General features: G+C 41.0%; 2 protein-coding genes across 3 annotated transcripts; one reads left to right on the top strand and one right to left on the bottom strand.

Annotated features, from left to right (window-relative positions):
- Nucleotides 1-520: 520 nt before the first annotated feature.
- Nucleotides 521-11326, bottom strand: cdhr1a (cadherin-related family member 1a; the record flags this gene model as incomplete). The annotated part of the gene is made up of 17 exons (XM_084562387.1): nt 11263-11326; nt 10615-10710; nt 10046-10191; nt 9902-9952; nt 9636-9725; nt 9418-9504; nt 8711-8827; nt 8342-8485; nt 7710-7788; nt 7495-7595; nt 7148-7351; nt 6337-6489; nt 6044-6208; nt 5126-5193; nt 2642-2870; nt 2316-2573; nt 521-1072 (listed from the first exon to the last, which is right to left on the bottom strand). Exons 1-17 carry the CDS (start codon nt 11321-11323, stop codon nt 521-523), a joined length of 2601 nt encoding a protein of 866 aa, XP_084418513.1. The 5' UTR covers nt 11324-11326.
- Nucleotides 11327-17474: 6148 nt separating this feature from the next.
- On the top strand, nt 17475-25347 carry chst3a (carbohydrate (chondroitin 6) sulfotransferase 3a). 2 transcript variants are annotated; one of them, XM_084561892.1, is made up of 4 exons: nt 17475-18115; nt 19915-20063; nt 21397-21951; nt 22264-25347. In XM_084561892.1, the coding sequence occupies exons 2-4, from the start codon at nt 19984-19986 to the stop codon at nt 22958-22960; spliced, it is 1332 nt and encodes a 443-aa protein (XP_084418018.1). In that variant the 5' UTR covers nt 17475-18115; nt 19915-19983; the 3' UTR covers nt 22961-25347. The 2 variants fall into 2 exon arrangements, with proteins under 2 accessions (XP_084418018.1, XP_084418019.1); XM_084561893.1 differs by lacking the exon at nt 17475-18115 and having other exon boundaries at nt 19509-20063.
- The last annotated feature ends 1176 nt before the right edge of the window (nt 25348-26523 follow it).

Genomic DNA, 26523 nt, shown 5'->3' with positions numbered 1-26523 from the left:
GTCGCATCCCAAATAAACAGTCTCGCTTGTTGAAGTCTGAACAGCTTCAATCCCGACAAGGGATCCGGGTTGAATAAGTTTAAGCCACTAGTGTTTCAGCACATGATTCGGAAGGTGTTTTTTTTTTTTTTTCTGCCTGCTACAAAATAACACAAAACTTGGACACACGTGGCATTTTTTTGAGTTTGATACGCATGGATTTGTCAGCTGTTTCAGTCACACACACACATGCAGATACATGCACACACAAAGCACTATGAGGATTGAGTTCACATTTGACCTTTGACCTTGTTGTGAAATCAGTCTACACAACAATCCCCCTTCAGGGTCCATTTAGTGGCTGCTCTGGAGCTTTTGATCATGCCCAGTTTTGGATTTTATTAAATTCTTTTTCTTTCAAAATGTCTGAAAAGTCCTTAGTCCTGAGGAAAAATGGAAATATGAAGAGATATTGCCAGCCGGACCAGCAGCTACTAAATGAACCCTATGTTGAGATTGTTTTGTCAGCTGTCAGTCACTATTAATAGTTCTGCCTCCTCTTCTGCTCCAGTCTCATCTTGAGCTCTGATACCAGAGCTTTGTTCACAGTGTCCTGTCTGGTTACTACTGGCTTCTTTTTAGGTCTGGGAGCCACATTAGCTGAGACGGTGGGTACAGCCCACGGCCTCTCCCCTGGGATGTAGGGAGGCGGTGGAGGGGGCAGAGAAGGTGCGCAGGGTGGCGGAGGCCATTGTCTAACAACATTTCCGACATTGTTGTTGTAGTTGACGTTCTCCACGATCACCTCTGGCTGCCGCTCCTCCTCCTCCTGAACTTTGAATTTCTCTCCGACATCGTCCGGTTTCTTGAAGGGGTTCTTGAAGTTCCAGGGCTGCTTCCGCTGCCGTCTCCTCACGCGGCGGTTCGGCAGGATCCGGTTGGACTTTTTGTTGCGCATGAACATTGCAGTGGAGATGATGACCGTGACTATGACCATGGAACTAATGACACCAGCGAGCATGCCTAGGATTTGCAAAGGCTTGTTTCTATTCTGCATTAAAAATGATCCCAAAGGCCCCCCCTTGAGTTGCGTCTGTAAAAGAGCACAGGGAGAATTCACATCCATGGGACTGTCGTCATAGACTGTTACACAAAAACTAACTTTTAATTAAATATAGTCCTGTGTATGTTCTGTAGTACTGCATGTAATCACCATTTGGTGAACAATATAAAGTAAAATGCAAAATACTGCCATTGTATTTTATAAAAACAAAATATTTCTCTAACTGAAAATAAGGATTTGACTTTAGTCACTGTTCTACTGTCAAGACAAGATCAGAGAGGTTGACTAGGAAACCTATAGCTGAGACCATTCAGCCATATCTAATGATATATTTATGTGGAGACTACATCAAAGCACTGAAACAAGAATGGGAAAATGTTAAGAGGATAATTTACATTGTGCTCCTGTACTCTTTTACAGACACAGCCTTGTTCTTGTAGAAAATCCTCTGGAAAATGAAGTGCTAACAAATTCTTGGTATCGCTGAGTAAAAACAACAGTACTGTTGTGCTGATGATCTCAAGGCAAGCTTCACTTATGCCACAGGCCTCCTTATAATCTTTCTGATCTTGCCCTGAGGTTGTACACGGGTCTTTTTCACAGAGTTCCAGTATATAAGAGTCGAGATGAAGATTGTCAGAGAAATGGCGAAGGTGACAACGGTCAAACAAATCCCAAACACTGCCCCGGGACGTTTCCTTAGGCCCAGGAAGTATGAGAAAAACCTGGATTTGATCTGAAAACATGACATTTGCATTTGTGAGAATTTATTTTATCAGTGTAAGTTTTCAAAGCTAAATGCTACCCAATGCATATTAACATGTGAAGCTAATATTATGAGTCATGTTGATACAGGCTGCTGTACAGTAATCAATACATACTGTAATATAAGATTTGTTATTTGAATTCAAGGCAAAATATGGATTTTCTCTCCCAAATTGTTCTTTAAACATGCCCACATTAGATTCAGGGCATGCACAGAAAGGTAGCAGTGCATGCTGGAAATTTGGGATCAACAGAACAAATTAATATCTGTATGCAGTATGAATACGAATTTAACTATAAGTTTGATTTTAGTTTGACTTCAGCCAATGTCTAAGACATATACGTAATTATCCTTTAAAACTGAAGCGGTAAAGTATGAAAATTTGAACATATGCTGAATGCAGTCAGTTTTGAATGCCTATTTTGTTTTCTTTTTAAACATTAACCTTAACAGAACTGTATAATATTAAAACTTCATTCATCGAGAAGGTCTCATATAGTTACTTACAGCTTCAGTGATGTCAATCTTGACCACTGCGGTGGTGCTGAAGGATGGCTGGCCTCTGTCCCGCGCCTGCACCACCAGCGACCAGGTGCAGTCTGTCTGCTTGGTGATGTTCTGAATGATGGCCATTGACTTGATGTAGGACTTGAGCATGATCTCCCCCGTGTCGGCGTTAATGTCGAAGATGTTGTTGTCCGGCTCGGCTTTCATGATGGCGTACTCGATCACGTTGTTGGGTATTTCGGCGTCTTCGTCTACGGCCTGCGGGGAAGCATTTTGTTAAAAATGTTTCATTTATTCTGTGTTTTAAATCCGTAGAAAGTCCATACCTCTATTTTCACTGGCGCTCCGATCACCATGGTCTTCTCGAGGAAGTTGTCGTTGAAAGCGGGTGGATGGTCGTTCAGGTCCAGGACTGTCACGAAGACTTCAGCCAGGCTGTACTTCCCTTCTGCATCCTCCGCCTTCACATAGAAGTTGTACTTGGACCTCACCTCTGCATCTAGGCTTGCCCACGGCTGGGTGTAGATGATCCCAGATTCAGGCTGGATCAGGAACCTGCAAAAGGTGAGATGTCTCCTTCAAAGTGATGCAGTCAGAAACTTTGAGAGAGTTGATTATCTGCAGAAAGATAGGTTGATTAAGCTTCGTACTGCATGGAGCACGGCCAAGTGACCAGTAGCTTAGCCTAATATGAAGAATGGAAGACATACTGAGATAATCGGGCTATCTACAAAGTTCAAAAAGTCTGCCATCACTTTTAAGACTTAAAGACTAGCATTTTCATCTCTCTTTTGTGAAACCTGCAGTCACAAATTTATGCTCTACGCAGATGGGGAGATCAACATAAGCTATTCTTCTGACTCTTTTTGACTGAAGCTCATGTATTGATGTGTAAATATTGCATTTTGCTTTATTGATTTTGAGTTTTGCTTAAGTCTGTCCAAATGCTGCTGCGTTATCCGGCTAGGTTCATGCTGCCCGCCTAGTAAGTGCATCTCCTGCATTTAGGGAACATTTTTAAATTGTAGGCTAGCTACAGAAAATAATGCGGGTCATTAAATCTCCACCTCTAATCTGCATGAATCTCTGCATGTACATCGGTCACGAGCTGCGCCATGCTCCACCACAAGTAAACTCTCATCTTTTTTGGGAAACACTGCTATGAAATGGGCAAAATAAAAATAAAAAAGGATGGCTCCCACAAAGTACAATTCGTTATTCTGAGTTGTCCTCTTAAGACCACACATTTTCACTTTTTGTTTCACTGATTCCACCTTTGCTAAGCTAGGCTAATGATATCTTAGGTCAAGCTTTCAGCTTTAGGGCATTAAAGTCCCAATCTTCTCATGTAACACTCAAAAGAAAGTGTATTTCCTAAAAAGTTGAACCATATTTTGAAATATCTCTTCACTGTCCCATTACATTTAACTGAGGCTCTTTATTTGTGTAAAACTGAATGGCTAACATAGAGAGCCAAAGTGGAATTAGACGGTTTCACTCACTGACTTGTTTGGTTATCCTACAGTGACTTTGTCCCTGTGCAAGGTAGCCACAAGCAAACACCAGTCTATTTTCACCTCAGATCCAATTAGAGGATTAATACAAACAGAGGTCGAGCAGGAAAAGATCACAGCTACGTAGTCCTGTGCAGCCTGCCACAACATATAATAAATTTAAAGTCGAAAATCCTAAATGCTGCATTGTTGCAGATGCAGAACCATTAAATATCCACCATGTATTGCTTCATAAGAGTTTCAAGTTCAAAGCAGCCTTTAGGGGAATAATCTGAGATGACACAGTTTCAAAATGTTTTTGACTAAACAAGTATGCACTAAGCTAAAGTGTTCCAAATCTCTCTCCTCTGCTTATTTTGGAAATCCTTCTCCTCTGTGCCATGTGACATCGCATATCTCCTCTAATTCATTGCTGCAGAGCTCAAAATCTGTGTGGAGAGGCACAAAAATACTTCTGAGCAACATTTGGTCGAATAAAGCCAGCGGTTACGGGGAGATTAAACACATCCCCGCTAGCATACACCTCACTGTTTACACTGGCACTGAAGGAAAAGTGTTTGTGTTTCCTTTGTGATTAAAAAAATATTTAAAAAATCCAGTTTGAGAGGAAACACAAGCTATGTGCAATCACTAAGAGAAGACAGTGGCCCCTGAGACGACTTCTTCCTGCAGGTTGGATATCTGTTGGGAAACTAATAAAGGAAAAATACCAGCAAATCCTCCAAAGGGCGAGGGGCAATAAAGAGAAGCAAGTTCGGATATGAAAAACAAAGGCTGCTCATATCTCTGCACGGCTTTCTTGTGTGTTTGTGCTGTAGTTGCTATTTTTTTCTTCCACATACAGTAGTACAGTGGTCTGCAATTAAAATACCACATTCTGACTCAGATCCGATTTATTTGATGTTTTCTGTTTTATTTAATTTTTTTTTGCTGCTGCTAAAAACTATCCAGTGTATCCACTGTTAATATTGTTGTGTAACCATTTTTTTTTTAATGTTTGACTGGGATGAGAGTTTACTCTGACATAATCGCTGCTCAAACACCAATGAACAGACAGAGGGGAGGCAACAAAAACATAATCCAAATATGGTTTGGCTGGAATCTGTAATGGTGTAAACATACAGCGTAGATGTATTTTTGCCGTGCAAAGTAAAACAATATTATCACAGGACATGTCTTAAGCAACACAATGCTGCTTTACCACCCACACCAGATGCCAGTAAGTAGTGACCTCCACGTTGTGTAACAGTGTCTGAAATAGTTTATTTCTTTGTGTCTCTCTGCTCTCATACTCACAAGTCAGCCCCTGATCCATAAATTGAGTACTTCACTTCACCCCAAGGTCCTGAGTCTGGGTCCATTGCCTGGAGACAAAAATAAATGACTCATTAGCATTTTCAAAATGCTGCTCCTCTTCAGGAGTTTTGGAACAGTATTGTCATTTTGAGTTCGAGCCAGGCAGTTGTTGCCTTCGTGTTCTTTTCTCTTTCTTTTCCAGACCTCTACGTCATGAGGTTTTGTTAAAACCAACGGGCATAGAAGACTGAGTGAACTAAGTGAATCTGTCTGTCCCAAACACGATAACGGAGGTCAGCTATAAAAGGACAGATTTTTGATGTGACAGGAACATCGTCACGGGCATCAGCTAATCTGTCTGTCTGCAGCTGCTGGGATATATGCCTGTTCGCTGTCTCCGTGTGTCCAAGGTCACTTGTTGCCTATTCTTTTATCTGGCTGAAATTGCCTGAGATCTACTGTGGCGTTCACGCTAGGGTGGGATTTATTAGTGAGACTCCCTGTTGCTTTGAGTCTCTGCAGGGCTGATATGAACTGACAAGGGCAGAGGATAAGACAGTCCAACAATCAATCAAGTCAACGTGTCCTTAAAAGTGTTATTTTTTATTTATTTATTTTTAACTGCAGTGCATATTTTTGTGCAGCAGCTGCATGTGCTACGGAGCATTAGGGTGGGGCGGGGTCTGCGAATTTGCTGTTACACAACAAAATGAAAGTGATAGCCATCTGGCAGCTTACCTCGCCTAGCTTTTATCTACATGTTTTTGCATATTATCCCAACCCCCACTGCCCAAAAAAGTCTACATTTATGGAATTAATGGCCCTCTTGGGCATTTTGTCCAAATCAGCGTTCCTCTTTAGCTCAGAGTGACGTACGCGGGGCGGTGGTATTTTTAGATGGGGTGAAGGCTCGCTCACCGTGACTGACACCACATTGGAGCCACCGGGTGAGTTTTCTGGAATCCTGGCGATGTAGTAATCGGAGGAGAATTTGGGAGCGTTGTCGTTGGTGTCCAGGAGGTGAATCACAATGTCTGCTGTGGCGCTGAATCTCTCCGGAGTATCAATCTCAACTGCAAGCAACTGAAGAAGGGCAATATAAGACAACATGCGTGTGATATATATTGGCATTTTATCACGCCATGTGTGCAGATGTGACTTTTTTAATCCCAGTTCAATCCACTTTGCTATAATTAGTGTAATGGGTAAACCTTGTATGTTAGAAAATGGTGTTTCTCGTAGTCCATTGCGGCAGAGTCCTCTACTAGGATGGTGACCTGGGCCTCATTGAGCACGGTCTGAGGGACGACTCGCAGCATTCTCCCTGGTCCTATCAGTCTCAGATTGAATTTAGCATTGGCACCCTGCAAGAGCATACATCGCCATATTATTTAATCTTACATATGCACAAACCTATTTATAGTAATCTGCATTTGCCACAAAGCTATCCCAAAGGAGCAGACACACAGTGTAATCCATGCGGTATACCGTCAGTTCAATCAATATAAAAGCTTTGTGACCTTTTATTGTTGCGGTAAAGCAAGCGAACCAGTGGGATATCAATAGCAGGAATAATATCTGACTGAAACATAATATTAGGGGACAGAAAACGTCTGCCTGATGTTGTAAGAGTATTATCACAGAATGCGTTTGGTGAACATCAGCCATGTGGCTCTTACAGTACAACGGGCTGGAAATACAAAGACTCTTGCGTAAGCTGACAAATGGTGTAGTTAGGGAGCAACTTTTAATTTGTTTGTTGTTGGCTTCCTTTCAAAGTCATACCATTTAAAAGGGATTTTTTTTTTTTTCTGTGATAATGGCTGGCTTAAAGTTATTTTGTCGACGTGAAAGCAGTCTCATTAGATAACAATGTCTAGTTGTCAGAAAATGAGCGTGATTACATAATCACCGTTACTCCTGGCCAGCTAAAACGTGACAGCTGCTCAGGGAAATGTCACATTAGTAATTCTCCGCGTTGTTTCTGCGTCATTTGCAGGATGATCAGACACACACACACACCTGATCAGAGTCATTGACAGTGATTCTCAGGCTCCGGAGTATCTCTCCCTCCGGCGGATGCTCGTACATGGTCAGCTCAAACATGTTTTGTGGGCCGTTCTCTCCGTAGAAAGTTGGCGGGTTATTATTCAGGTCCACCACACGGATCACCACCGTGGTCACGCTGTAGTCCATGAGTCTGCCTTCAGGACTCACCTCTGAAGCCTGGACACAGGGAGTAAAAGTTATGAAAGTGAGCCCACATGGCACTATAGCCTGTGAAGAAATGGATCTTACATACAAACCCAGAGAGAATATAAATCAGGTCCTAATTTACAGTAAAACAGAATAAATAACTTGCAGCTTACCCGGACTTTAATGTTAAAGATTTCCCTCTTCAGATAGATGGGGAGAGTCGTCAGGGTGATACAGCCGCTTGTTTTATTGATGCTAAAAACACCGTCATCACCTGGTGAGTCAAACAGATGAGACAGATAAACACTTTTTTTTACAACAACTTTCTCTTAAAGTTACTTTTACTTTATTTAAGACTCATCGAGTTTTGTCCGAGTGAAGTGCGTACCATCGTCAAACGAGTAATGGACTGGATTTGGGTTCCCCACGTCACCATCCTTGGCGACAACAGTAAATATTTCAGACCCCTTGAGAAACAACGAGAACAATGTTTGCAGTTAAATCAGCAATGAAACCAAAACCCGTAAATAGTTCTTGTAAAGGACAGACTAATAACTACATGGCAAACTGACTCCAAAACAGAAGTTATTATACGTACATAATACTTAATAAAGGGATTAACAAATTGCATCACGTTGTCAAAAAACAGAAAGATAAGCTTGCAGAAATCACCCTTAAATGGCTGGGTGTTGCATGACCAGTCAAAACAAACCACCAAAATCAAGGTCTTCAAAGGTACGTTAAATGCCATGCCCCTAATTATTACCATTTGGATGAAAGACACAGTGTGTAATCTGTGCGAGGAGCCACTGCCGTGACATTTTGTGGCGACGACAAAGCTATGATGAAGAAGGGAGGGCATTACTGTGAAATGCCAGCAATTAAAGCTGTGTCGTGTGAGATAGCGGGGCCTTAACTTGAGGCCCCTTTTCCTGTTGGGTTTTGCACAAATACTGACCACTGAAGGAACATAGAGAAATGTCAAAGCACGGAGTCAACAGAAAATATTTGTACACTCACTGGCACTGAGATTTCATAGACGTAGCCAAAGTAGGGCGTCCCGATGAAAGACGGAGGAGTGTCTTGTGCGTCAATCACATTGACTGTCAGGGTCGCAGAGGATGACAGAAACTGCTCTTTGCCATTAAAGTTACCACCACCATCCTGTGAAAAAAACATAAATGCAGGCAAAACTGTCAATTTTCTAACTTACTTTTAAACTTTGAGTATCTTTAAATGTATTTAGGGAGATTTTTGTGTTTTCTCTATTATATTTTCAGTGTGGTTTCAGATTTTTGAAGTATGCTAGTGGGCAGTCAAACCCTCCACAGGGTGGCAGTCACCTTGAAGCACAAAGAAGCAATTAATAAACCGTGATACACTCAGTACCTTTGCAATGACAGTGACAAAGTGTGTCTTCGTTTTCTCGTAGTCCAACGTTTCTCCAGATTTTATTCGAAGGACGCCGCTATGTCTGTCAACGGCAAACAAAGAGGACTGGGGATTCTGTAACAGAGAGCAGAACAAAGGCATCGCTTTAAAAGCAGTCACACGAATAAGGTCACGGGAATAAAAGCCTGCCGCTGAAACCTCTAAACCCCTTTTGACAAACACTCACGTGAGATATCATGAAAAGTGGTCAGATGGCTGCATTAAAAACACTCAGTAGCCACTTGAATTAGGCCACGTCCTGGAGCTATAAACTCTATCTCTATGTCCATCTGGATGTAAAGAACCCATATGGTCAAGGACAGAGCATGCAGGTGAAAGCTGCTGTGTCCAGATGTGTACTGCCTCACTCGCCGCTGTCACTTCCAGGCCAGCTGTTCTTTGGTCCTAATAGTGCAAAGTGCACGGCAGCATTCGCTGCCACCCTCTGCCAAAGCAGCCCTCTAAGCCTCCAATACCTGACAGAAATGTAATTGTGATTTAATCCCTATCCTCACAACGACACCATCATATTCAGGCTACAATCGTAGCACACTGGAAAATCAAAACGATGTTAACCTTAATATCTGGACAAACATTTGTGACATATTCAACGGTGGAGGCAGGCAGGTTCAGAAAGCATCAGAAAGCCCTGCAACGTGAAATACCTGGAGGTAGAAGGTGACTGAGCCCCCTGAGCCTGTGTCTCTGTCCACTGCCTCGACTTTGTAGATGCTGCTTCCCGAATCAGTTGTCTGAGATGTGCAGCGCAAAAAAAAAGACACGATGCATCACATGTTAGCTTTTTTACAGTAAGATGCAGCCTTTTCACTGCATTGATTTGAATGTAAAGCTTTTTGAATCCTACACTTCTGGCTTAACTTACTTCCAACACATCAATGATTGCAGGCATGTTTTGGAATTCAGGCTTTTCATCATTTGCATCCATCACAAATATTGTGACTCTTTCCACGACCTAAAAAGAAGAGAGATGGTGATGGTGAAGAGGAAAAAGAGGGAGAAAGGGAAGAAAAGGAACAATGAGGAGGAAATTAAGAAGAAGAAGAAAACCATATGATATGTCCAGTTTAGTTTACAATAGTTTGATTCATTATAAATAATATGGTCACATGTTGAACCAGAAGTTGATACCTTGCTTTTTCCATCTGTGATGCTGACAAGAACATCAATAGAATCCTGTTTCTGATTAAAAATGAGAAAAGGGTCATCTGTTAATTTAATCTTAGTCCATAAATTGTCATAAATCAAAATTATGGTTGCGTTTGTTATGTTTACCTCTCTGTCCAGCTTTTCTACTAATGTGATGTTTCCAGATATGGGGTCGACCCTGAAGTACTCTTTGGAGCCAGGATCAAAGGAAAGGCCGTACCTCACCTCCTGACCTTCAGGGTCAGTGCCATTGAGACAGTAGATCAGAGTACCTAAAGGAAGGCATCAGAATAAAGTCAAATTACGCTCAGCTGTTAACTGGATATACAGTATAGTCACCTACTAACAGTCCACCGTGAAGTCACATTGCTAACAACTGCTGTGGAACAATCCAGACACAGAAAGTCACAGTTTAATGAGTATCCTGTCTGACACTAGGTGTAGAGGGACAGCTGCAGCGCATTCACAGCCAGCTAACTGCCCCCCCCCCCAACATCAACAGGTGGCACAAACAGATGAGCAGGTTAGTGCGAGTGCGTACATCCCAGGCAACATCTGCTCATCTATCAAAGACTATTTAACGTCCTGGAGTCCCAGATACTGGCAACCGGAACACACCATTTTGTTGATTGGTTGCTCCGCAGCCCCATTGGCAGTTCGCTCTAAACATCCTGTATGTCAGAGGTCAATCTCACCAACAACCGTGTCCTCGGAGAGGCTGAACAGTGCCAGGTTCCCGTTGTGGCTGTAGGGCCCATTGTCGTAGAAATGTGGAGCAAAGTCTGCTAGTGCTGGGGACAGAAACACAAATCCGGCCAGGAAACTGTTTAAACTTTAAATGAGATGCCTTTAATTATCATTTACCATTGTATTTGAACATTTCGGTGGCCATATTAGCCAAATGAATGGCATAAAGCACGTTGTGTAAACTGTGCTTACGCCCCCTGCTTCCTCTGTTACTTGGATTACAGGTGAGTTACGTCAACCGACGTCAAGATGCATTTTCTAAACATAGACCTGAGATCTCTGCTGTTTTTGTCCGCACAATCACAGTCATATCAATACTGTTTTAGCTATTTTCATTCTCTTAAAAACTGAAAACATACAATCAAACAAATCAGTCAGTATGAGACAAATAACAGAAGAAATATACTGTAGATACCTGTATGAGAAACTAAACAAAGCATCAGCACATTGAAAACTAAATGAAAAAGCAATTGTAAACTGAGGGCAGATTTAAAATCACCAATCCAGAGGCTCTTAAATGTGCCTGAGCAGCATTCCCAATCTGATCACAACAGCATAAGCCAACTCTAAGCAGACAATCAATGAGAGAAACTCACCAACGCCGACGTGCACAAACACAAAAAACAGCGGCAGATGTAAGATCTTTACATTCTTCATCCTAAAGAATGAAGTCGTGAAAGCGCACCATGAAGACGGCTCCGTCCACAGCCCTGCACATGACATGCAGCTCTCAAGGTGTTCGCCTGCGAATGGAGGAGGCTAAAAGCAGATGCTCACATGCTAATCCAATGACCCTTCTTAAGAGTCACTCCGGGGCCCCCTCAGTCCAGCTGGGCTTCATCAACCAACAATCCACAGGACATGGCTCTCTCTGGGAAAAACAAGGATTTAGGTGAATGTCTTTAATCACAAATGTATGTTTTGATAACCATTTGCAGTCTGATACAAGTGTTGTATTTGCATCATTTGTTCCATTTAAACCTGTCACACTGAAACCTTTATTATCAGGATGTATTAAATTCCTAAAACTTGAATCAAACAACTGTTAAATAATTACAAATTCAGATTAATAGCCACACAGTAGTGAATGGTAACAGTGAGAAAATGTGCTCCTCCTTTATTTAAGATATCTGGGGTTGATAAAGTAGATTAATAATATGATGTAGAAGCTGTATTATAATACTGGTCAGTGCTTCACCCATGTTCCATAGCGTTTACCATCTGCTATGCACTACATGACCATCTGTTGCATTAGGAAAAAGAAAAAAACTCCACTAGCTACTCAATTAGTTGAATAAAAGAGGATGATGTAGATGAGAGCAGACTATGATCTGATGAGATTATAGTTTCTTTATGGATGCTACGGTAGAAATTATAAAGTGAATGTGATGTAAACTGATGTAATGTGTTTAGATTTGTTGATTTGCATCTAAATAAATGATAAATGACAGATTTCTGTTTGTTCTGTTTCGGGTTCTGTGTCTGTGTCTCTTTAATTAAAACCCCACTGATTACCGTAATGTTATTCGGGGACTTTTTGAACAGTATTTCAGGCGCTGAAGCTGGCTAATCTTCTTGTTCGATAATCTTATTTGCCACCAAGCGGTAAAATCTTGTCAACAAATGTTATATAACACTGACCCAGTGGTCCTCCATTTGACAAGGATCATCATCCTAGAAAACCCAAACCATCGACAAGTTAAACTGTATATTAGAGGTTGCTATTTTTTCCAATTTTTAAAATGTTTTTTTTAATTTTTAATCAAACCAAGGGTCAATACATCTTAAAGTAGTCCAATTTCTTTTCACTTTACTCACATTAAATTCAAACTGTCACTTTACTTGAAATATCTACTAAAATGTGAACTACTTTTGTGGGACACTGTAAAAATAAAACAGCTGTGAAATTTTGCCGTTCCCCTTAAAAAAACAACACAAAAACAGATGACAGTGCACTTCCCATGCGCGCATCCTTAAAACACTTTGCATGCAAGAGGATTTATACACATGAATAAACCTTTTTAACATCCATTCTCATGCAGATATTAAATCTACTCTAATCTGAGTGGCGCTCATAGAATGTACAGTAGTAGATAGTCTGCTTACTGATGCTTGAGTTTCACGCAGCGGGGAAAGAGTGACGCACAGACGGCGAAAGCAAGCGTCATTCCTTTTTATGTGTGATTTAAGATCCGTGACCTTTGGCTGCAGTCAAATTCCCTGCACACTTGACTCCCCAGCACTGATAACTGTTTGTCATTTAAGGCCAAATGTGCAGGATGTTTTCACAATGGCCTTTCACAGTACGTTCCCTGGAACAGATCACCTGTCACGTTACTTCTGTATGTTGCTGGTTAAGGCCGTGCCTTCAGGTTTAATTCTCATGGCGCTGGCAGATGGCAGACCCAAAGATTAACCCACTGTTCTCTAATCTCGCCTCATCTTGTAATGCACATAGCCTGTCTGTTGTAACACAGACATCCATCAGACATCAATGTAAAGCACAATTAGCACACACACCAGTGCGCTTACAAACAGGCACAAGAGGGAATGCTGCATGCAACATAATGTGGCGGCCTTTTTTTTTTTTTTTATCCACGGTTTAAAATGTCTTCAGATGTTTTTCAGTACATATATTCCACAATAAAACCTGCAGCTGAAGCTTATAAATTCTAATGATCGCTGTAGAAAATTTTATGGATTTTATGGATAAAAGCTCACTGCTCATCTGTAGTCATCTTCTTAGTTTCTAATCCCGTGCCTTCAATCACAGTCACACATGCTGACCTCTTTGTTCCTGCTGGTGTCAGAACCATTAAGTCACCCATAGGGAAATTTTTAGGTTGATGCCTATCTTAAGAGCATATGGCTCAAATAGGTTTTAGTGCGTCCTGCAGCCTTTCACAGTATTGGTACTTTCTGTCCTCCACTGACGCATGTTGGGCCTTTCTAGATGGACCATTTAAGTCGTGGCACTTATTTGAGCAGCAAATGATAAAAAAAAATAGCAGACAATGTAACAGGTGTGAATCTCTGTTCTATCATTAAACATTTGTAAGGAAAGCGTCATTCTCTGGTATCCAAACACATCATAGAGGCTGATTCTACCAAAAATAAGTCCAAAAATAGGCATATCTGCTCATTACTAATTAATTGCATTTGCAAGGAAACACACCCAAATCAATGAAAAAAATAAACTGTTCATGAAATGAAATGCTATAGGAATAAAGTTGTTCTACTCTGTTTATTTTGAAGCCGGTGATTGTGGCCTATTCAAGCAACCTTTCTCGTGGCCAGGACTATCATAGAAAATGTGAATAAAAATTAAATAAAAAACATTTAATAATAATAAAATCATAGCAGAAGAGAACATTTGTAAAGAGAAAATGTTTTTCTAAGCGACACTTGATTTGCTATGACTACATCATGCGTCTGAAGCTACTAAGAGCACGTTTCTGGCCTCTCATCAAGTGGTGATGTTGACAGAAAGAGCTGCGAGTGGAATCGGTTTGGCTGCAGTCCTGTACGTGTCTCAGAAACGTGAGCATCCATAAAATTGTCGAACGAGCATGTAGACATGTGGACAGTTCATCACTAAGACATGAGGAACATTTCGGATTACAAGAATCTCAAAAGATAATAGACAAATCTTTCATGTGTAAATATATCTCCATTCCCTGAAAAAAAACAACCTTGTGATAACATACTGTACTTCACAATGCAATGTCTCGAGCAGCGTTGGTGAAATTATCAGTTGAGTTAGTCTTTTTTGGAGTGGTAATGCCCAAAAAACTGCATTTGTAAATGTGCCCCTCCCGTGTAGAAACGCCGAAAATGAAAAAATACGATTAACCAAAAATAGAAAGGGAAACTTTGTCTTATTCGAACAGCACTTGTGTCACTGCATTATCACTCTGTCTGCCAGAACACCTGTTGACAAGATACCCAATTCAGCTTTACCATTTTTGGATTATTATTGATAATCTCTAGTGTGGTTTGCCAAGGGCAGAGGTTTGCTTTTAGTCCTGGTCCACTCTAAAACTAGGTCACGTCTCTAATCTCTCCATGTAGAGTATAGTGTTAACAGCCTTTCATTTTTGTGAACCTCACAGACTGCCAGGAGGGTGAACACACAGTTATAAATCATGAAAAACCCTAAAAGATACAACACACATGCTACAAGAAGCACAGTGGACTGAAATGATCATTAGCAGCCGTCCACTGGGGAAATAAGAGAGTCTAAGAATATGTTGTGTCTGCATTTTTGGCCCTAATAGTGAGATTTTAACAAAACCTCGAGGTGGCAGAAGTGTCGTTAATGGAACAATAGCAACTTGCAGGAAATAAAAGAAATAGGGCATACTGTGTATGTACACTGCCTGGCCAAATAAAAGTCACCACCTGGATTTAACTAAGCAAATAGGTACGAGCCTCCTATTGGATAATTACTGCATGGGGGATCATCTTTCAACAAGTTATTAAGCCCCAACTGATGCAATGAGTAGCTTCTCATTTCTTAAACAACCATGTTGAAAGACACAGCCTGTGGTCGTGGAAAAGATGTTAGTCTGTTTGAGAAGGGTCAAATCAATGGCATGCGTCAAGAAGAGAAAACATCTAAGGAGATTGAAGAAACTACTAAAACTGGGTTAAGAACTGTCTAACGCATTATTAAAAGCTGGAAGGATAGTGGGGCAGCGGTGCATCAGGGTAAGAAGAGAGGCAGATGAAGTGATGCATCCATCATGCCTAGTGTCTACTGTACAAGCCTGTGGGGGCAGTGCTATGATCTGGAGTTGCTGCAGTTGGTCAGGTCTAGGTTCAGCAACATTATGTTGCCCAAAGAATGAGGTCAGCTGACTACCTGAATGTACTGAATGACCAGGTTATTCCATCAATGGAGTTTTTCTTCCCTAATGGCACGGGCATATTCCAAGATGACAATCCTAGGATTCATGGGGCTCAAATTGTGAAAGAGTGGTTCAGGGAGCATGAGACATCATTTTCACACATGGATTGGCCACCACAGAGTCCAGACCTTAACCCCATTGAGAATCTTTGTGATGTGCATAATACAGGGAACAAACATTTAATTTAAACAAACTAAATTATAATGTGCAGAGGCTATCATTAAACAGAAATTACTTCATATTGTCTGTGATACATTAAATATATATTGTATATTACATTAAGCAATTTTTGAATTAAACTCTTGAGGTCAACTTGTCATGTTACTGATGCAGTCATATCACACAGGAGCTCAAACTGAGACTGTGACCTCTGTCTGCTAACAGCACTGGACTCCTCATTCTATGACACTGCTGCCCCCAAGCGGTAAAACGTCGGTGGTGAAACTGGATTTTAATTTGCGAATGCTTTTTAAAGTATTTGACCTTTTTATTCTCGTGCATTTGAATGACTGCAGTGTATTAAATAAGTATATGGAACCACATTTATTTATCCAGAATATTACACTAGCTGGGCTGTATTACTGAACACACACAGGCCTAGAAATTCTTGCCAGTACCACAAATAAAATAATATCTTTCTAGGTATATCTTTTCAACCTATTCACAGGAGACATTTGTTGATGATAATATAAGCATCGTTTCTCCAGCATGCCAGGGACAATATGCAAGATAGTACTCTCTCTCAGAAGTGTATCTAATAGAGGTTGTCCCGTTGTGCTGCTGTGTTTTGTATGACATACAACAACTGAAACATCATATTGTCTTCAGAAATAAAAGCCCTATAAGGACTACTGTATATCTTTTCTATGACTGAAATGCAACAGTGTTTAACACGCGAGAGATACAAAAACATGGCACACATATTTGGAATAGGCTGCTGTTTTATCAAATGTGATGCAGGTCATTACTGCCCTTCGCCTTCTAATGACGAGAGACGTAACGATTGGATGCTGAAAGAAATGGGCTGGTGCTTGACTTGAGAAAGTCTCTTATAATAGATGGGCTTAAACTTTAGAAAGCTGGGCAGCTCTATAACCTCATATGCAAGTCTTATTGAAAGTAAACTGCCTGACACTTTTTTATTTGCTTGTTGTTGTTGTTGTTTTTCTCTCCTCTTGGCTGTGATTTGTAGCATATATTGAACGTGTGGCTGTGTTGCATTCAGGACAAGTTTCTTGATCAAGTTTTTTCAGCAATATAAACACCAATAAAGTGCATTTATTTTCAAATCAAAGAACAATGTCCACTTTTCATTGTTAGGGTTGTTTACGTCATTGATGCACTAATGCATGTTGTGTCTTGTTTGTGCATTTTGAGTAAAAACTATGATCAACCAGAAATTTCAAATCCAATCTTCAGTATGAAAGTCACAACTGCCCCGAACATGTTGTCTCCAAGGCTGTATCTGATCCCAAATAAAACAACCAGAGAGAAATGATAGGACTATTTACATTCCTCATTTGTGTTAGCCGTGTAAAGGTGACTGGATCTACAACCACGGTTTTTGCTTTGCTTGATTATTTTTCCACCTTTCTTGATTTAAAACACTTCACCAAATTTTGAGGACAAACGATAAAGTGCATTTCTTTCCAAATTGCAGTTAGAAAAAAACACCACTTCTCATGGTTAAAGGTTGGTTTGTTTCAGAATTGTCTGTGTTCTGTTTATGCATTACCATTTAAAACTATTTTATATGTTAGAGGATTTTTTGTGTTATTTTTATATATATATATAAATATGAGGCATTCAAGTCAGTGCAGCTGCTCTGAAGCTGTCGTCTTCAACATCTTATCTGATGTACAGTGAAACTGGGATGTAAGATTATTTAAATGCTTGCAGACATTTCGGCTACAGCTCAAAACTTGCAACTAAATAAAGCCGTTGGCTGATGTAAAAAAGGAGGCGTGGACCAGGCATTTCCTCTTAATGGGGGGGCTCTTTAAAATTGCAGGTTGTTTGGCATCACGTGACCTCGCCAACACAGGATGTCCCACGGAGGGAGAGTGGTGACGTGAAGCGTGGCTGCAGCAGGCAGCTCTCTCGTGGAGTGGGATCCAGCACATGAGAAAAGTTGGAGGAAAAGTTTTGAAGCGAAAACAATTTTACCAAAAAAAAAAAAGCAACAAAAAATAACAACAATCATAGTCATTTGACAAGGAAATACAAGTGCTTGTTTCTGCAGAGAATTGTGTTGTTAACTCAGAGGAAAAACGTTTATTTTTAACTCAATAGTCAATCGAAATTTAAAAAAAACATTATTCCGGCTCATCGTGCGCTCCTCTTCGCATCAATGTTTCCGCAACGCGTCCCTGTTTCCGCGCTGCATCTGGGGGAGAAGAGGAGCCCGCGTCCGAGGATACAATGAGGCAGTGTGTCCTTGTCCCGAGACAATGCAGCTATAAGATGCATCGAGGAGGAGACGGTGTTTCTCACAAGATCGGGGACGTTTTGCTCGATTGCGCACAGAGACCGACTAAAGGTTTGTAACAGCCGCTACCTGAATAACTCTACGTCTTATTTATTTCTGCCAGGAAATAGCCGAAGTCAAAGCTTGGTGGAAAACACAACATGCAAGGGGGGGCACCGGCACAGGATCTTGTAAACATCCTGCTGCCGTGCGCGTAAAACCCTATAAACACTGAATGATGGCAAAATCTACCAAGCTCTTTCCAGTACACTTCATGTGTGATGTGCTTCCTCTTGAGATGTAGGTCTAAACGGTGATGGTGAAAATGTGGAGGCAGTGTGTGACGCGTTGTCCACCATAATCAATAATCCTTTCTAATACAAATGTAGGTTTCTCATAAAACTCATTTTCCAGATTTTATTTAGAATACGTGAAAGCACCATTCTCTCACTTCTTCGCATTAGAGTTTAATAGTATGCACATGTATTCATTAGTCTGTTTTTATTCTGCTTCAGTGGATGGTGGAGATGAAACTGAATTGAATGCCCCCTCCCCCTAAATGACTGCCATAGTATTAAACAGAAACCACACACAGAGAGAAAGAGAAAGGGGGGTGAGTTCAGGTTGACATCCATATTAAAATGAATCAGTCAAATGAAAATGATACACAGCACCTACACAAATTATAATGTTGTTCTTATTTGCCTTTAACTGTTAATTGTTCACATCCCTGAAGGAACAGCGAGAGCTTTTAGTGAGGATATAGACTTCAGCATCTCCACGAGATCCTGCTTGGAGGCTTTGAAGGCTGCCATTAATGTAATTTGTAGTGAGATGATAAACAGAGTGATGCGTGTTTCTGCTTGAGCAGATAGTCAGATTTGCCAAACGCTCCAGCGACTCTTGAATATGTAAAAGTTCCCAGCTCATGTGCTTCAGCCTGACAGTTTGACGGCTATGGCGTATTAAGCTCAGATAATTGGGTGCTATTTGCTCGCGGAGCACACTGTCACTCCACCAACTACTTGAGAACGGTGTGTTTTCATTTAATGGTATGCTTTGTGGAAGGGATTCACTCTTCTGACAGGGCCAAATGTGCATGTGTACGTCTACATTTCTCCTTCAGCATCACGAGAATAGAGCGCGAATGATTTATTCAAAATGAAGGAGTTTAGTGTACTGAATGCTTTCTAATGAAGTCCATTGTCAGAAATGTTCAGAGGTTTCTAAGAAGACACCACTGACACCACTGTTTGTTGGCCTCCTAACTGATCTGCCTCTATTTCTATGTTCCTGAATAGCAAGGTAATGCGATACTCCCGAAGCGTGGGAAGGTTACTACGCCTTCTGATATTCAGTTGATTTGGTACCGCCAAGCTCTGACTTGCCCTGTCCTGAGGCTGAGGCTTGCGCCTGTAAAGTCACTACACAGTTTAGTCCCGGAAGTAATACGCTGATGATAAGATAATGGTAAGATTATGTAATTCAGCAGCTGCAACTTTTGAATGTGGCTTTGTGTTAAAGAGATGGGAGTGCTGAGACCACACAGCTTTAGAATCGAGATCAGCTGACAAATTTCTTGTGTTCTCTCTCCCTCTCACTCCTTCTCCCTTTTCCTTTAGCCTGACACCAGCCCTGCAGAAAACCAATGCTGTCTTTTTCTGTAGCTCCAAGGAATGACACAAACACATTAACAAGACCTGCTACTGTCGTGCAAACCAGTGAACATTAAGGTCTCAGATCAGTGCAGCTGTAACCACACGTTGTTTAGTTTTGTTTGAGAACCAAAAATAAATCACTGACATTTAAATAAAATGGGTATATCATGTTGATATTGCTATGTTTTACAGTTTGTGCTTCTCTTGTTGCAGAATGAAGCTATGACCAACAGACAGACGGACTAGACTGTAGACATCCAGTTACAAAATCAGGACTCAAGAATGAAGACCAAGTATGCAGTCGTCTTCATCTGCATTGTGGCCCTGGTCATCATTGAAAAGGAGAGCAACATCCTCTCAATGTAAGAGAATGGAGAACATTTCCTAACTTAATTGTGCAGAAGGAAGTGAGGCAACTTTCCATTTTTATCTTGGCCGGCGTCTCTGTCTGCATCTCGTTTGCTTGTCCAATTCAACTAGTTTTCCGTGTTAGTCTTGGAATTGCACATGCAATTGCACATGTGCTCAACATTTTATCCCAGATATGTTTTTTGCTTTCTTAGAAGAGTTAGAGCAGAGAAGAAGATTGCTAACAGCAGCTACATTACACTTGTAACATATCTGCCACTTGGCTCCTTTCCATCTCTCCATTCAAACCTAGGGATCCTACTGAATGAACAATTTTCAGAACAATAATGCTATACCTATAATGTTACACTAGTGGCATACTTTACCATCACTGCCATATTTCTGCAGCAGTACATCTGTATATCTTATCTACACAAAAACCTTTCTTTTTTTCATTTGAAGATTTGTCCTGTATTGGACAGTACTTGGTCTTTGAAAGAAAAACTCAAAGAAAAACTCACAGATACTGTGATATGAAAGAACGTAGAATTTCTGCATGCCAGACAGACTTTCAGTGTGTCAAAATCTACAATGCACTCCTGCATCCATCTTTGAAAAGGCTACCATTAGTTGATTAACTAGACTGTTAACCCCACTCCATGTACCAACATTAAATTCACAAGTGTCACGTGGGACAGGCTGATTGAGAACTTGGAAGTCACATCTTCATTGCAAAATGATTAGAAACACAAAATCTTTTAATCAGTCTCATGTTAAAAATTTAAATGTATAAAGAGATTAAGACTTGCAAAACAAATAATGTGTTTACTGAGGCCTCTTCATAGGTGATACAAAACATCTAGTTGCAAGTGTTTTTCCTTTATTGGAACTGTTCTGGTCTATCAGGGACCCAAAGGCGGAGACACAGCCTTTGTAAGAAGCAAAACAAGGCGTCCTTGATATACAACCTCAGAAGCATGAGTGAAAATGATGAACTTTAACATAAAATGGTTTTCATTTTGCAATTTTTTAACAAAGAGGTTTCTCAGTGGGTTCAGCATCATGTTTTTTTTATCTCATCCATATGGTATTTTGTGAGATGTTTTTTGCTTTCTGTTTTATTTTCTTGGGTGGAAATGCAGCATCCATGTCTACCTGTCACTGGATAACTGATAAATGAAGTCCAGTTAGTTTGATTTCAGTTGAGTTGTAACTCAGTCGTACAGTAAGAACCTCCATGTACAGTTGTCAGCAGAATGCAAACTGCAAAATATGAACTTATCTCAGGCTTTCATACTGTTTCATTCGTTGCCGAGTGTTTTTAATCAAGCATCTGTATCTCATCAGGGTCTCCGACAAGCTGATCCAAAGGCAGACTCCTCTGCAGACTCCATACACCCCACTGGATTACAGCAACACAACACAAAAGGGCTCCCTGATGGTGCTCAAAATGCTGCTCTCTAACCTCTCCGGTACCAAAGGGAATTACTCGAATTTCTCTGATGCGGATGAGGAGGAGGACGAGCTGGATGACGTAGGCTCTTACAGCTACAGTGGTGGGCGCAAGCACATATTACTCATGGCCACCACGCGGACGGGTTCCTCTTTTGTGGGGGAATTTTTCAACCAGCACGGGGAGAACATGTTCTACCTGTTTGAGCCGTTGTGGCACGTCGAGCGCATGTTGACGACGGCCACAGAGGCAAACAACGGGACAGTGTTGGCAGGGATCTACCGGGACGTACTCCAAGCACTCTTCCTGTGTGATTTCTCTCCTCTTGAGAAGTATATTTCCCCTCCACCTCAGGACCATGTCACCCCAGCACTGTTCCGCAGAGAGTCTAGCCTGTCACTCTGTGAAGAACCAGTCTGCTCTCCTGTCAACAAAGATGTTGTTGAGAGGTATTGTATATCTTTTAGATGCTTAATAAGTCTGAAAAGGGAACTAGAATTCCTGGTGATCATATCTCCACTGAAAATTCTTCTAGATAGTTTTCAGACCAAATATTATATTCAGAAATGAGCATCTTTAACTTTTGATGTAATTTTGTACTAATTACTCTACCAAGAGAATTTCATGGCCATGCACATGCTCTCTGAACAGAAACCTTAGCAAAATGTTTCCTTAAGAACCTTATATGCCTGAAGTAACCTCTGCCACTTTGCAGCTATCTGGAATTATGTTTATCAGTAAAAACAATTATTTTGTTTTAGGTATCACTGTAAGACTCGTCGCTGCGGACCGCTGAACTTGACCCTTGCATCTAAATCTTGCCTTTCCAAACAACACCATGCCATTAAGACTGTCCGTGTGCGCCAGCTGGAGACGCTGCAGCCTCTGGTGGAGGACCCCCGCCTGGATGTCAGAGTTATCCAGCTAGTTCGAGACCCCCGGGCCATCTTGGCATCTCGCATGGTGGCTTTCTCCTCAAAATATAAGACGTGGAAGGCCTGGGCGCAGGACGGCCAGGTGCCTGAAGATGACGAGGAGGTGAAGAGGCTCAAAGGAAACTGTGATCACATCAGGATGTCAGCGGAGGTGGGACTGAGCCAACCTCGCTGGCTGAGGAGCCGCTACATGTTGGTGCGTTACGAGGATATCGCTCGCTACCCTATGCAGAAGGCAGAGGAGATGTACAGGTTCACGGGGATACCGTTTAGCTCCAAAGCTAGGGAGTGGATTCTGAGGAACACCCAGACCACACAGGAAGCCAGCGGCATTTACTCCACCCAGAAGAACTCATCGGAGCAGGCTGAGAAATGGAGATTCAGTATTCCCTTTACACTGGCCCAAGTGGTACAGAGAGTGTGCGGACCCACCATGAAGCTGTTTGGGTATAGATTTATAGACGATGAAAAGACACTCATCAACAAGTCCATCAGTTTGCTTGAGGATAAGTTATTTCATTAATTAAGAGGTGAACATTTTGCTGTACAAAACCCTCCTTCAGTGCGTCAGGAGAAGCCATTATTATTGCACAGACCAAAACTAGTAAGCATCACTGCCATAAAACACACAGAATGTTTTACTGGTAACAGGAACATTTGGGCCATACAGTAATATTTATACTCACCAATGGTGTGCCTCATTGTAACAATGAAGAGCTGCTGGATAAAGAGAAGTAGTTATTACATCGTATTGTTTTCACAGAGAAACCAGGTACTTAATGGGATAATTTGGTTTCTTTAGGGTGGCATCCAAAATCTGTTTCAGCAGATGGTGGTCTGCACGTATTGAGTTTGGAGAAGCAGACAGGAAGTGCTGGCACAGAAGCCAAGCAATGAACTGATGTGGAAGGGTCAACAGCGAAACGTATCAGACAGTCACAGTTTAAGTGTGAGCTATATTTAGAATATTATCACATTATTTACCTTGCTATTAAGCAGCCCCTTTTCAGTCACAACTGAAGCCGTTAAATCAAAACTGTCATGTTAACACGCAGAACATGGGAGTTTCAGGTATTATGGGACATTGGAGTGTGAACATGTTCAGTTCCTAATTAATGTATGAAAACAGCAATGCCACACAACAATAGATGACTATATTGTAAATAGAGAATGGTGACTTTGCAGAGATTGATATTCTTCAGTTACAAGTCTGTCTGACGGCAATATAACATACCTTGTAGCTTTTGCTGCTGACCACTGCCTGGCTTCCATACTGGTACTCGACTCCCATATCTTGTAGGTACTTCACACAACTCTGCTTTAGAGAAACCAAACTATCCCTTTGTGTTATGCTCTATATCTCATTTAAAATGACATAATATCGAGCCTGACTGTAAAGTTGTATTAGTAGATCGTGTTTGGATTTTCAGGGATGAAGTACAGTGAAAATGATGTTTGTCGCGTCTGTATGTGTTTTTAAAGGAAAGGGATATTTCTGTTCATAGGATTTCAGACACAGGGCTCAGTAAAGCATAGTTTAACCTGTATTTTGATAGATCTGCACTAGACTAGGAAACAGGAATAATTTAGGATTATACCTAATGTGCTTTGATAGGCTTTACTAATCTCGACTCAGGTAATGTGAATGTGTAATTGCTTTTCATTGTGCCTTTATGACGAGCATTCACAACAGTATGCTGCGTGAAATTACAGTTTCATTTATGATGTTTTCTTCCAAATGCCATTTAAAGCACTTCCCTTGTCTCATAATTCGCGTATAAAAGGCTGAAAACACATGTCATATAAAATGAAGCAACACTGCAGAAGAAATATAACGTACCTCAGATGTGTCTTTTGCATTTCAAGGGTTGGTTTTTCCGTAAATATAGTTATGTATTTCCCAATCCTTTCCCACCTCCAAGTAAACATGCAGTTTTGGTGTAATTTTACAAAGGCTGCTTCTCTTCAAATAACGTGCTGCTCCTTTCCTTAGGCAGCTTAAGTCAATGTCAAGACAGACAAGACAGCTCTGGTGTGTTTGTGAACATCTGTAAAACTGTCGTGCAAGTTTTTTTCCCCTCCTTCACAACTCAATAAAATTGACAGCAAAACCAATACATCCAGAATAAAGATATAAGTCGTGTGTTTCTGTGACGACTAATTTATACTATACATGTGGTATGTATGTATATAGCCTGTGACTTTAAGTGGAGCCCAGGTGGTGTGGCGTTAACTGTCACTCTTGACGGTATATAAAGGTAACCTCTGTGACTAGTTCAATGGCAGCATTGTGCTCAGCTTGGCTGAGGCCCTACTGAAACTGCTGTGCTGCTCATGGAAAGGGGATATGCATTAGATCTCAATATAGCAGCGGGCTTATACTACCTTTCCTTTGAAAACATGAATATGAATATATGTATAAAGTAGAGAGCTGTTCGCACTCACCAGAGAAGAAATAAAGCCTAGAGGAACATTGTGAACTTTTGACTCAAACAGTGAGTGTAGTCACAAAATGCATTTCACTAATTCAAATATGCAGTGTTTTGGAGAAAATGTTTGCATCAGTACTGAAGTTTTCATAGTGGAAACATTAACAAAGCTGATTTTATGCCGTTTTGATGAAGCAAATCTCAAGTCTTGTGTCTGTTCTGTCCACATTTACTCTCTATAACTTCACAGACTATTGAAATACTACCAATTCGAACATTTTCTCTTCTGATGCTCTTCTAATAGTGTTTCATTTCCCATAGTTAAGTCCTGTCAATTCGTGGCCCTAATAATTAAATACTGAATCTGAATCAAGTCCACAGCTCTGACCAACAGAAACTCTGTCCTCCATCCAAACTCATTTTGTTGGTTTCGCCCAAATAAATGCAGTATTTTTGTGTCAAACTATATAAGTGTCCTGTATTTAGACACATTTTAGTGAATACATTGGATGCATGATTTTACTACAGATTATTTACTGTGTTGTGAAAGCATGTCATTGAACCAGAAGACTTAGTCATCTTGAAACAGAGAATAACAGTTTTTTCAAAGTTACAAAAGTGTTTAGTAACTTGCTTCCTGTTTTCCCTGTGACTAGAATTATTAAATTGTCACTTTGAGGTTATTCAAGTTCTGTACTAGCAACTAGAAATCATACATAACAAAAACGAGCAGTTCATGGACTCAGATAAAAACCAGTTGCTTGACAGCTTACCTGCAACATGTTATATTCTTGCACGTTTTTTTTAGCAGTATTCAAATCATCAGAACAGACCAAAGATCAGAGCAGGACGTTGTAAAGGCTCTGGTATTTTCGCCTTTGACTTTAATACTTTTAAAACCTTGTTGTAGCTGAGTATACACATCACCACCACTGACCGTATAAAGTCTATGATCTCCACCAAGACAGAAGTTTTTCAGAAGTACCACTTTATATCTGTATTTTTTAAAGACTACAAAAGAGGGCCCAGTCCATACAATCCATTTCAGATTCCACAGCATGTTTTTCTGCTTTCTTACCAGGTGTATTTTCAATGCTTGTGAAGGCACAGAGGCAGAGGACGACATGGATAAAATTAGGATTAATGCTCGTTCACTGAGTTGCATTCTCCCACTTTAGCCCTGCATCCAAAATGCATGCGGTTGTCAAGGATCCCCAAAAGGCTGCGTGTGAATGAGGCAGAAACAAGAAGCCCATTCAGGTCTGCATTCTTTCTGTCTGTTTCACAGCAGCTGAGGGAAAGCACTTTAGAGTTCACAGCTGGGAGTCAAGCTGATTTTCTCTCGGAGAATTTCCCCCAATGTAATTTCCACTGCAGATGTTTTTGTCCTGCAAAAAGAGGAAAGGTTTTGGTGATGAGTGAAAAACCAAGTCTGGCTGCATCTCAAGTTACCTCAAGGGATCCTGTATTGTTGACCACTGGTGGTGCTGTAGAGTAATACCGCTGATAAGCTGGATCCGGCACAAATGTCAGCAACGTCTCCACAGGTTGACGATGCTGTCAGGCCGGGCCCTTATTTGTGGTCAGATGCAGGAGGAAACAGGAAATCATGTGGGTGGAGCTGCAAACATAACCGGCAGTGGCATAGTGTTACACA

This window comes from Chelon labrosus (genome assembly GCF_963514085.1).
Source record: "Chelon labrosus genome assembly, chromosome: 15".
In the NCBI taxonomy this organism is placed as follows: Eukaryota; Metazoa; Chordata; class Actinopteri; order Mugiliformes; family Mugilidae; genus Chelon; species Chelon labrosus.
This window is presented reverse-complemented; position numbering and strand designations above follow the sequence as displayed.

Excerpts from the sequence above, each read along its gene's own strand:
- chst3a (XM_084561892.1), top strand. The coding sequence starts at position 19,984 with ATGAAGACCAAGTATGCAGTCGTCTTCATCTGCATTGTGGCCCTGGTC. Across the intron at positions 20,064-21,396 it reads GAGAGCAACATCCTCTCAAT|GGTCTCCGACAAGCTGATCC; the intron begins GTAAGAGAATGG and ends GTATCTCATCAG. Across the intron at positions 21,952-22,263 it reads AACAAAGATGTTGTTGAGAG|GTATCACTGTAAGACTCGTC; the intron begins GTATTGTATATC and ends ATTTTGTTTTAG.